This window comes from Lithobates pipiens, unplaced genomic scaffold (genome assembly GCF_037356315.1).
Source record: "Lithobates pipiens isolate NorthernLeopardFrog02 unplaced genomic scaffold, aLitPip1_a1.2 Scaffold_1, whole genome shotgun sequence".
Classification (NCBI taxonomy): Eukaryota; Metazoa; Chordata; class Amphibia; order Anura; family Ranidae; genus Lithobates; species Lithobates pipiens.
In genome coordinates, this window is record NW_027507685.1 from 88,399,873 (window position 1) to 88,412,009 (window position 12,137).

A 12,137-nucleotide genomic window follows, 5' to 3' on the forward strand; every position below is an offset into this window, starting at 1 on the left:
GAAGAGGGGATGTAGGAGAGAGGTGTGTCACAACTAGTAGTAGCATTTTGGAGGTGGGGTGGCGGAACAACCTCCAACATTACTGCACCTTGTCCTGCATCCTTCCCAGCTGCCAGAAGAGTGACCCAATGGGCCGTGAAAGATAGGTAACATCCCTGTCCATGCCTGCTGGACCATGAGTCAGCGGTTATATGCACCTTACTGCTGACCGCCCTGTCCAACGAGGCAAGGACATTGCCTTCCACATGCCGGTAGAGAGCCGGTATCACCTTCCGTGAGAAAAAGTGGCGTTTGGGGACCTGCCACTGAGGAACCGCACATTGCACAAACTCACGGAAGTAGGCCGAGTCTACCAACTTAAAAGGCAGCAATTGAAGTGCTAGACATTTACCCAATTTAGCCAAGCTAGCATTCAACCGCTGGGCATGTGAATGACTGGGAGTGAACTTCTTTTGACGGTCCAGCAGCTGGGGCAGGAAAATTTGCCTGCTACAATCGGACATGGGTGTACTGCTAGCAGAGTGCCCGCAAGTACTTGGCTGTGACACACCTAATTCTACACCTTCATTCCTCTCAGTGCAGGTTTCAGAAAGTACTGAAGGTCTAGTGAGGTTGGAGATCCCAGCTGATGAGCAAAGAGATGTCCACTTTGTTCTTTGGTGTGGGTCCTTAAGGTACGCTTGCCAAAGAGCTGCATGGCAGGTAAACATATGTCTGGTCAAGCATGTGGTGCCCAAGCGGCTGATGTTTTGGCCACGCGAGATACGCTTGAGACATATGTTGCAAATAGCAGCGTTACGATCTGATGCACTGGTCTCAAAGGCCCACACCAAAGAACTTTTGGAATAATGCACAGAGGCAGCGCCCTGCACAGGCGGAGCTTTGCGGTGTGATTCAGTCGGTGTGCTGCAGTCGGTGTGCTGCAGCTGGCCCCCGGAGGGCATCCTGCCTCGTTGGAGATGTGCCTCCTCCTCCTCTTCCTCCTCCTCTCTCCTATCAGGCACCCACGTGGAGTCCCTGACTTCATCATCCCCTCCCTCTTCATCACTGGAGCAAACCTGGCAGTATGCTGCAGCTGGTGGAACATGACTGCCAGATTGCTGTCCTACTTGAGCATCCCCTCTCTCTGCGCTCACGCTACTGCCTTCCTCTAGCTGGGTATCATCATCATCGCCTTCAAAACGCTGGGCATCCTCCTGGAGCATGTACCCAACACTGTGCTCAAACAGTTCGGGGGACTCCTCAGGAGGACATGGTGGGTCTAGGGAAAGATGGACTGATGACATTGAGATGAGGGAAGAGGACCCATTCGCAGCTGCTTTGCTAGTACCCTGAGCCTGGGTGAGCGAGGATGAGGAGTATGAAGAAGGCTTGGTCATCCACTCTACCAAGTCTTCGGCATGATGCGGCTCAAAATGTCCAGCTGCCGAAAATAAGGACAAGCGTGTCCCATGGCCACGTGCTGATGACGATGCACTGTGTCCACGACCAGCACTGTTGTCTCTAGACACAATGCCTGCTTGCCCTCTTTTATTGGCTTGTGACTGTCTTCCTCTCCTTGTTGGCCTTCCAGATATAGTAATGGCCTGCAGGGAGATGGGAAAACCAGCAATTGGGTAGTGTATATTGTGCTGGAGGCACACAACACCCACTAACTCCTGCAGATGCCTGTATTAGAGAACACCAGCAATAAAGGGTAGATACAGGTGTATACTGTGCTGTGCTGGAGGCACACAACACCCACTAACTCCTGCAGATGCCTGTATTAGAGAACACCAGCAATAAAGGGTAGATACAGGTGTATACTGTGCTGTGCTGGAGGCACACAACACCCACTAACTCCTGCAGATGCCTGTATTAGAGAACACCAGCAATAAATGGTAAATACAGGTGTATACTGTGCTGGAGGCACACAACACCCACTAACTCCTGCAGATGCCTGTATTATAGAACAACGGGAATTAAAGGGTAGATACCGGTGTATACTGTGCTGTGCTGGAGGCACATAACACCCACTAACTCCTGCAGATGCCTTTATTATGGAACACCAGCAATAAATGGTAGATACAGGCGTATACTGTGCTGGAGGCACACAACACCCACTAACCCCTGCATATGCCTTAATTATAGAACACCAGCAATAAAGGGTAGATACAGGTGTATACTGTGCTGTGCTGGAGGCGCACAACACCCACTATCTCCTGCAGATGCTTTATTATAGAACACCAGCAATAAAGGGTAGATACAGGTGTATACTGTGCTGGAGGCACACAACACCCACTAACTCCTACAGATGCCTGTATTAGAGAACACCAGCAATAAATGGTAAATATAGGTGTATACTTTGCTGTGCTGGAGGCACACAACACCCACTAACTCCTGCAGATGCCTGTATTGGAGAACATCCACAATAAAGGGTAGATACAGGTGTATACTGTGCTATGCTGGAGGCACACAACACCCACTAACTCCTACAGATGCCTGTATTAGAAAACACCAGCAATAAAGGGTAGATACAGGTGTATACTGGGCTGTGCTGGAGGCACACAACACCCACTAACGCCTGCAGATGCCTGTATTAGAGAACACCAGCAATAAATGGTAAATACAGGTGTATACTGTGCTGGAGGCACACAACACCCACTAACGCCTGCAGGTGCCTGTATTAGAGAACACCAGCAATAAATGCTAAATACAGGTGTATACTGTGCTGGAGGCACACAACACCCACTAACTCCTGCAGATGCCTGTATTATAGAACAACGGGAATTAAAGGGTAGATACCAGTGTATACTGTGCTGTGCTGGAGGCACAGAACACCCACTAACTCCTGCAGATGCCTTTATTATAGAACACCAGCAATAAATGGTAGATACAGGCGTATACTGTGCTGAAGGCACACAACACCCACTAACCCCTGCATATGCCTTTATTATAGAACACCAGCAATAAAGGGTAGATACAGGTGTATACTGTGCTGTGCTGGAGGCACACAACACCCACTATCTCCTGCAGATGCCTGTATTAGAGAACACCAGCAATAAAGGGTAGATACAGGTGTATACTGTGCTGTGCTGGAGGCACACAACACCCACTAACTCCTGCAGATGCCTGTATTAGAGAACACCAGCAATAAAGGGTAGATACAGGTGTATACTGTGCTGGAAGCACACAACACCCACTAACTTCTGCAGGTGCCTGTATTAGAGAACACCAGCAATAAAGGGTAGATACAGATGTATACTGTGCTGTGCCGGAGGCACACAACACCCACTAACGCCTGCAGATGCCTGTATTGGAGAACACCAACAATAAATGGTAAATACAGGTGTATACTGTGCTATGCTGGAGGCACACAACACCCACTAACTCCTGCAGGTGCCTGTATTAGAGAACACCAGCAATAAATGGTAAATACAGGTGTATACTGTGCTGTGCTGGAGGCACACAACACCCACTAACTCCTGCAGATGCCTGTATTAGAGAACACCCACAATAAAGGGTAGATACAGGTGTATACTGTGCTGTGCTGGAGGCACATAACACCCACTAACTCCTGCAGATGCCTGTATTAGAGAACACCCACAATAAAGGGTAGATACAGGTGTATACTGTACTGTGCTGGAGGCACACAACACCCACTAATGCCCGCAGATGCCTGTATTAGAGAACACCAGCAATAAATGGTAAATACAGGTGTATACTGTGCTGGAGGCACACAACACCCACTAACTCATGCAGATGCCTGTATTGGAGAACACCCACAATAAAGGGTAGATACAGGTGTATACTGTGCTGTGCTGGAGGCACACAACACCCACTAACTCCTGCAGATGCCTGTATTAGAGAACACCAGCAATAAAGGGTAAATACAGGTGTATACTGTGCTGGAGGCACACAACACCCACTAACTCCTGCAGATGCCTTTATTATAGAACACCAGCAATAAAGGGTAGATACAGGTGTATACTGTGCTGTGCTGGAGGCACACAACGCCCACTAACTCCTGCAGATGCCTTTATTATAGAACACCAGCAATAAAGGGTAGATACAGGCGTATACTGTGCTGGAGGCACACAACACCCACTAACACCTGCAGATGCCTGTATTAGAGAACACCAGCAATAAAGGGTAAATACAGGTGTATACTGTGCTGGAGGCACACAACACCCACTAACTCCTGCAGATGCCTTTATTATAGAACACCAGCAATAAAGGGTAGATACAGGTGTATACTGTGCTGTGCTGGAGGCACACAATGCCCACTAACTCCTGCAGATGCCTTTATTATAGAACACCAGCAATAAAGGGTAGATACAGGCGTATACTGTGCTGGAGGCACACAACACCCACTAACGCCTGCAGATGCCTGTATTAGAGAACACCAGCAATAAATGGTAAATACAGGTGTATACTTTGCTGTGCTGGAGGCACACAACACCCACTAACTCCGGCAGATGCCTGTATTAGAGAACACCCATGATAAAGGGTAGATACAGGTGTATACTGTGATGTGCTGGAGGCACATAACACCCACTAACGCCTGCAGATGCCTGTATTAGAGAACACCAGCAATAAATGGTAAATACAGGTGTATACTGTGCTGGAGGCACACAACACCCACTAACTCCCGCAGATGCCTGTATTAGAGAACACCAGCAATAAAGGGTAGATACAGGTGTATACTGTGCTGGAAGCACACAACACCCACTAACTCCTGCAGATGCCTTTATTATAGAACACCAGCAATAAAGGGTAGATACAGGTGTATACTGTGCTGTGCTGGAGGCACATAACACCCACTAACTCCTACAGATGCCTTTATTATGCCTTTATTATAGAACACCAGCAATAAAGGGTAGATACAGGTGTATACTGTGCTGGAGGCACACAACACCCACTTTAACTCCTGCAGATGCTTGAGAAAAGAATGAAAAGAACACACTGTCCCTGCCTATCTAGCTCTTTCCCTGCACGCCGGAACACACTATATACATACATATATATATATATATATATACATATAGTGTGGGGTGTGTACTAAACCCCCTGAGCTATAATTGGCCACAGGCATCCTGCCCTGTGTCCAGTTATGGCTCTCTTCTCTGCTGGCGCTGTGATTGGACAAGCATGTGGGGTCACAGTGCATGCTTGGCCAATCATGAGTCAGTAATGCACTGTGATGGCGCAGTGCATTGTGGGCCGTGAGCGACACACGAATTTGTCATGAACGGCTCATAACGTTCGGTATTCGCTGAACATGCGAACAGCCGATGTTCGAGTCGAACATACATTCGACTCAAACACATAGCTCATCCCTACTCTTGAGAGATGTTGCTCTGGAGGTGTGGCTACATCAGTAGAATATTAGCTTCCCCTGCAAAAATTTTACAAGCCTGGTAATTATATTATAGGGATATCATCATAAAATATCTGAGCCAAATATACAGACCCTGTAGGATTGGTTAACTAAAGACAAATAGGCTGTTCACTTTGCAAGGGAGGTTGCACTTTGCAAGGACATTTTTCCCAGAGATTAGTATAAGTGGTAAAGAATACCAAATCGCGACAAGGAAAATAAAAAAACATCATTTTTGCTTGGGTATGATTGGATGATGGAAGTCAGCAAAGCTGCACCTCATTCGCTATCTCAGGGGAAATTTTGTCTTGCTCGGTGCAATTTTCCTTGCAAAGTGAACAGTCTATTTACCTTTAGTTTAAGCAACCCCGGGATGTCTTTGTATTACCTTGTTTTTCTCTGTTCAAATCACAGCTCCAAACCCTCCCACCATTCGTGAGGAACTCTGCACCGCCTCTCACGATACGATCACAGTGCACTGGATGTCCGATGACGAATTTAGTGTTGGTTCCTATGAGCTGCAATACACCATCTATACCGGGCAAGCCAACTTCATCAGTAAGATTCCACTTTTTCAGTTGATATAAGTTTGATCTGTTCAGCATCATTTATGAATATGGTATGGCTCTCAAAAGCTCCACATGTATATTTTGTTTTCCTATCATGTTGTATTGCTATACATTGGGGAAAGTAAGTTAACGAAGGGGAAGTCAACTAACAATGGAAAAAGTCAACGGATGATGGGGCAGATCAACTAACAATGGAGCATGTCAATTGATATAGAGGCGGGTCAAGTAACGAAGGGGAAATTCTGTTGAGCATCATTTATGAATATGGTATGGATCTCAAAAGCTCCAAATGTATTTTATTTTCTCATCATGTTGTATTGCTATATATCAGGGCAAGTCAACTAACGAGGGGGAGGTCAGCTAACAAGGGTGAAGTCAACTAATGATGGGAAAAGTCAACTGACGATGGGCCAGGTCAACTAATGATGGAGCATGTCAACTGATACAGGGACAAGTCAACTAACGTGGGGGAAAGTCTGTTCAGCATCATTTATGAATATGGTATGGATCTCAAAATCTCCACATGTATTTTATTGTCCTATCATGATGTATTGCTATACATCAAGGCAAGTCAACTAACGAGAGGGAGGCCAGCTAACAAGGGGGAAAGTCAGCCGATAGGGCAGGTCAACTAATGATGGAGCATGTCAAATGGCATACGGGTGGGTCAACTAACAAGGGGGAAAGTTGGTTCAGCATCATTTATGAATATGGCATGGATCTCTAAAGCTTCACATGTATTTTATTGTCCTATCATGTTGTATTGCTTGCTATACATCAGGGCAAGTCAACTAATGAGGGGGAGGTCAGCTAACATTTGAAAAGTCAACTGACGATGGGGCAGGTCAACTAACAATGGAGCATGTCAACTGATATACGGGTGAGTCAACTAAAGAGGGGACAAGTCCACTAACGAGGAGGAAAGTCTGATAACGATGGGGCGAGTCAACTGACAATGGGGCAGGGCAACTGAAGAGGGAACATGAACAAGTCAACTAACAAGGGGAAAGTCAACTAACAGTGGGGCATATCAACTAATGATTTGGCAAGTCGGCTATTGAGAAACCAACTAACAGTAGGAAAAATTTACCTGATGATGGGGCAGATCAACTAAAGAGGGGACATGTCGATTAACATAGTTAGCAAGGTTGAATAAAGACACCAGTCCATCCAGTTCAACTTGAGTGAGTGTCTACAATTGTCCCTATCCCTGTACATTGCACACTCACATTGGTCCCTGCCCTCAAGGAGCCCACAATCCAAGGTCCCCATTCATATACTAGGGCCAATTTTAGACAGACGCCAAATAACCTACCTGCATGTCTTTGGAGTGTGGGAGGAAACCAGAGTACCCGGAAGAAACCCACGCAGGCACAGGGAGAACATGCAAACTCCAGGCAGGTAGTGTCGTGGTTGGGATTTGAACCAGCGACCCTTTTTACTGCTAGGCGAGAGTGCTAACCACTACACCACTGTGCCGGAAATCACAGGTGTGAAGTTATCTTAACCACTTAAGGACCGCTGTATTGCCATTGTACGTCATCACAATGGCACAGGCAGGCACAAGCACGTACATGTACGTGCCTGCCTTCCAGCCGGTGGGGGGTCCGATCGGACCCCCTCCCGCTGGATACGGTGGTCCGGTTCGCTCCAGGAGCGATCCGTGATGAGGGGATGGCCATTGGTTTCTGGCCACCCCCTCTGGATCGCTCCTGGCCAATGAGAAGCTTCCTCCCACTGTGTATTGTTTACACAGGAAGGAGGAAGTGATGTCATTCTCCTCGGGGTGGTCTTTTTGACCAGACTACGAGGAGAAGACTAAAAGTAAGTGTGCACCAACACTACACTGACATGTAGGTACACACAGGCACACAAACCCCCCCCCCCCGATCCCCCCCCCAGTCACAGTGTCACTGATTGCATTGATCATTTCTTTACTGATCACTGCATTCAGTGTCAGTTGTAACAGTTAAAACTGTCAGGGCAGTTAGTGTTAGGTCCAGGGTAGCCCCCTATCACCCCCCAATAAAGATTTAACCCCCTGATTGCCCCTAGAGTTAACCCTTTCACCCCCTTTTGCCAGTGTCACTAAGCGATCATTTTTCTGATCGCTGCATTAGTGTCGCTACTGTCGCTAGGTAGCTAGTTATTTTTTTAGGTTCACCGCCAGGTTTTTATATCGCTAGGTACCCCGATATACTACCCAATAATGGTTTTAACCCCCTGATTGCCCCTAGTTAACCCTTTCACCCCCTTTTGCCAGTGTCACTAAGCGATCATTTTTCTGATCGCTGCATTAGTGTCGCTACTGTCGCTAGGTAGCTAGTTATTTTTTTAGGTTCACCGCCAGGTTTTTATAGCGCTAGGTACCCCGATATACTACCCAATAATGGTTTTAACCCCCTGATTGCCCCTAGTTAACCCTTTCACCCCTTTTGCCAGTGTCACTAAGCGATCGTTTTTCTGATCGCTGCATTAGTGTCACTAGTGTCGTTAGGTAGCTAGTTATTTTTTTAGGTTCACCGCCAGGTTTTTATAGCGTTAGGTACCGCCATATACTACCCAATAATGGTTTTAACCTCCTGATTGCCCCTAGTTAACCCTTTCACCAGCGATCACAGTATAAGTGTCACTGGTGACGCTGGTTAGCCAGTTAGTTATTTAGGTTCCCCGTCAGGTTTTTATATAGCGCCAGGGACCCCCATATACTACCTAATAAAAATTTGAACCCCCTGATTGCCCCTAGTTAACCCTTTCACCACTGATCACCGTATAAGTGTTACGGGTGACTCTGGTTAGTTTGCTTTTTATAGTATCAGGGCACCCACCATTTATTACCCAATAAAGGTTTAACCCCCTGATCACCCGGCGGGTGATATCAATTAGGTTTTAGGGTCAGGGTCTGCGTTGCCCCAGGCAGCGCTAGGTTAGTGCCAGTACCGCTAACACCCACACGCAAAGCATAAACCTCCCGTAGTGGTATAGAATCTGAACAGATCAATATCTGATCTGATCAGATCTATACTAGCGTCCCCAGCAGTTCAGGGTTCCAAAAAAAACGCATTGTTAGCGGGATCAGCCCAGATACCTGCTAGCACCTGCGTTTTGCCCCTCTGCCCAGCCCACCCAAGTGCAGTATCGATCGATCACTGTCACTTACAAAACACTAAACACATAACTGCAGCGATCGCAGAGTCAGGCCTGATCCCTGCGATCGCTAACAGTTTTTTTGGTAGCATTTTATATTTAAATCCGGAAGGCAGTGCAAGTACAAGTGGTGGAGAATGCGGGCACAAGACGGTGGACAGTATTGCAGACTGTTTTTTGCTACACCAACCCCAGTTAAAGGGGACATGCATATTGTTGCCCCTGACAACGCTGGTGCAAGCAGGCCAGCTATCAATGTGCAGAAGCCTAATTTTGAAAGAGGATGCAATTGGGGAAGCCCTGTTAAGGCTCTGAAACAAGAGCGCTGTTTGCGGTGCAGAGACTGGGGTCATGTCACCACGTGCCTATTGTCTCTGTCTCCAATACAAAGTGACATGGCCAGACAAAAGTCTAAAATGTTTAGGAAACCTGATTTGAGTCCCAGGAGTGCCCAAAAGGCTGATCAGAAGTTCAATAAGTATGTGGTTGCCCGTAGCAACCGTGGTAATGTGAAGGCTGCAGACGACCACGTGAGAAAAGTATGGCCTGCAGAGGATTGTGGCAAGGTGAAAGCAACAATGCTTCAAGGAGTGCAAAATCGCTGCATTTGGGAGAGTCAAAGTACAGCTGGAAGAGTGCCATCTCCCTTGGCAACAAGAGATGGGGTGTTAACTGGAAGGAGAAGCTACAGTGGAGATGTGGAGCGGCGTCCCACTAAAGATATGTGCAGAAATGTACCATGCCTGGAATGTGGTCAACTGGGGCATGGAATTTTTTCTTGTCCCAGGTTATGGAACATGCCTGGAGATGTGGTTACTGGGCAGAAGTCTTTGTCCGCAAGCCGTGATTTTTGTGCAAACATGTTGTCAGTCCCCTCTGGCAACAGTGAGGAAGTACCTGTTGGGCTTGCAGGGGGTGCTAAGGAGTCAGAAGTGGCTGCTGCAGTTTCGTTCCATGACCACCAGGGAGAGTTGGCCAGTAAAAGCGTGATAAAGGAGAGACAACATACTCAAATGAAGCAAGAGTTACCTGCTACAGATTATGGTAAGACTGTTGCAGTTTGTGGGACTGATCCCAGTGAAGTGGGAGTATATCCGGCTGGAAGATCAGCAGAAGGTGTAAAAATGGACTTGCTGCAGTGTGCTACCCTGAGTAGTGGGGAGACACAGGTTGAAGCTCAACCTGCAGCAAGGTTAAAAACTCAAAAAGACTGGACTCTGTGTGTGCCTGGTGTAATCCACCAGAGTGCTGGAAGTGGTGACCTAGGGGTGACCAATACAGTTTGTATGCCATGTTCCCTAGTGACTGGTGCTACAGAGATGCCCAGGGAAACCTACCAGGAGCCCGCAGTGGTGAGGCACGTGGTTTCCCAGGACAACTGTGGAGCCGCCCTAATGGGCAAAATAATGCCTTTGGAGAGGAAGGGTGGTATGCTGAGTGGTACACGGGGTGCCGAGTGTACTGACCAAAAACAGCCTGTTAAAGCTTATAACACTGCTATGTCTATGAATGCTGATGGTAAAGGTATTGCCGATGATAAATGTACTTATTCTGATTTGTTCAAAAGTAATGAGGAAAGAGGGATGTCTCCCTTGGCAACCAGACGCAGAGCCACAGGGTTGTCCATGGAAGTCTCAGGGGCTCTCCATGCTTTTGAGCCAGAGATTTTCCAGGACAGCACTGAATTTGCTCTGGTGGAACAGACTGGGTCTACACCATGCAGTGATAGTTTGTGTGAGCAGTCTGTTTACCATATGTGTAACCCAGTTGGTAAGGGGTTAAGTCCACTGGCCAAAGCTGAAGGTACACAGCTGAGTGTGCTTGCACCCCAGAAGCAAGGTGGTGATGGTGTATTGCAGCCTGCCTTGTTTGATGAAGCATTAGCAAAGAGTAAAAGCATGTCGTCAAAATTTGATTTATATAGAACTGACAAAGGTACTGATTGTGCTGCAGAATCCCAGGTGCCTCCTAAAGCAGATGAGGTACTGCTGAGCCCTCATTATGGAAGCACAATGGATTGGGACAGTTGGGCCAAACAATTACTAGCCATGTTAGACAGGGCTATGTTGAGTGACAGGGGTGTGAATACAACAACTGCTATGTCAGACAGGGAGATTGCAGAGCGACCGATGGTTGAGGGTGCGTTGGTCACTGCAAGGGATGTTTCCCTCCAGTCGGAAGGACCAGATCAGGGCGCATGCATGGCAGATGTGGTGCTCACAACCCAGCCGCTAAATGTCAAGTGTCAAGGTGACACAGTAATAAATTTTGACTTGCAGAGGCTTATTGGTGAGTTAGAGGGGATGAATGGGAGACATGCATCTAACAGTGTTCCAGAGGCGCATCAGGCTGGGATGGATACCTCCAGTGAGGTGGAGGCCCCCTTAAATGTCGTGGCCCCTCACACCGCAGTGAATGAGCCCCTCTATGTCTCTGATAAGGGAAAGGTCCCCAAAAATGTTTTGTATATTGATGTGGAGTGTGTAGAATTTACAGATATGCTAGTAGAACTGATGAAAGCACATTCCTTGTACACCTGGGTGCCTCTGTTACAGTCAGATGTGGTAATGCTGCATGGTACCAAAGGGTGGAGCCAGGTAATGCAAGCTGTGCTGGGTAACATTAATCACCAGTGGAACTGGGTGGTATGGTGCTTAATAGTCTAGAAAGTGATGTCACAGTTCCCTGTGAGAGTGCTTCCGGATACGGTTCAGTACGGAAGGCGCTCTAGGGGGCTGCTGGAGACATCAGAGGTCTCTCCGCCTGATGCAGTGATAGACATGCCTGCTGGTGCAGTCCGAGGTGCGGCTGAGCAGGGTATAGTAAATGGTGTGGATACTGCCTCACCCGCTAGACCTCGTAAGAAGGAAGGGCCAGATTCTGTCTATCACCTGCAGAGAGGTACAAGTTTGGGTACCCGGAGACGCTCTCAAATATAGTATGGAGAGGAACAAAAATTGTGACATGGAAAAGTGTGAGCTGGCAAAGATTGGTACTGGTGAAAATAGGTCATGCGTTGTTCAATGTCAATTGTTAGGACAATTGCCCACAGAGATTTGGAC

The 12,137-nt window shown here is 47.4% G+C and overlaps 1 protein-coding gene across 2 annotated transcripts in view; it reads left to right on the forward strand.

The window, feature by feature from the left end:
• The window catches only part of LOC143943337 (putative E3 ubiquitin-protein ligase MID2), a 534,268-nt gene that overhangs the window by 247,430 nt on the left and 274,701 nt on the right, over positions 1–12,137 (forward strand). The window contains exon 7 of one of the 2 annotated variants that reach the window (XM_077465083.1): positions 5,774–5,917. The exons of the other annotated variant lie outside the window; for it this stretch is intronic. Within the exon in view, the coding sequence (XP_077321209.1) occupies positions 5,774–5,917 (144 nt within the window). The remainder of the gene's footprint in view (positions 1–5,773; positions 5,918–12,137) is intronic. 2 annotated transcript variants of the gene reach the window in all.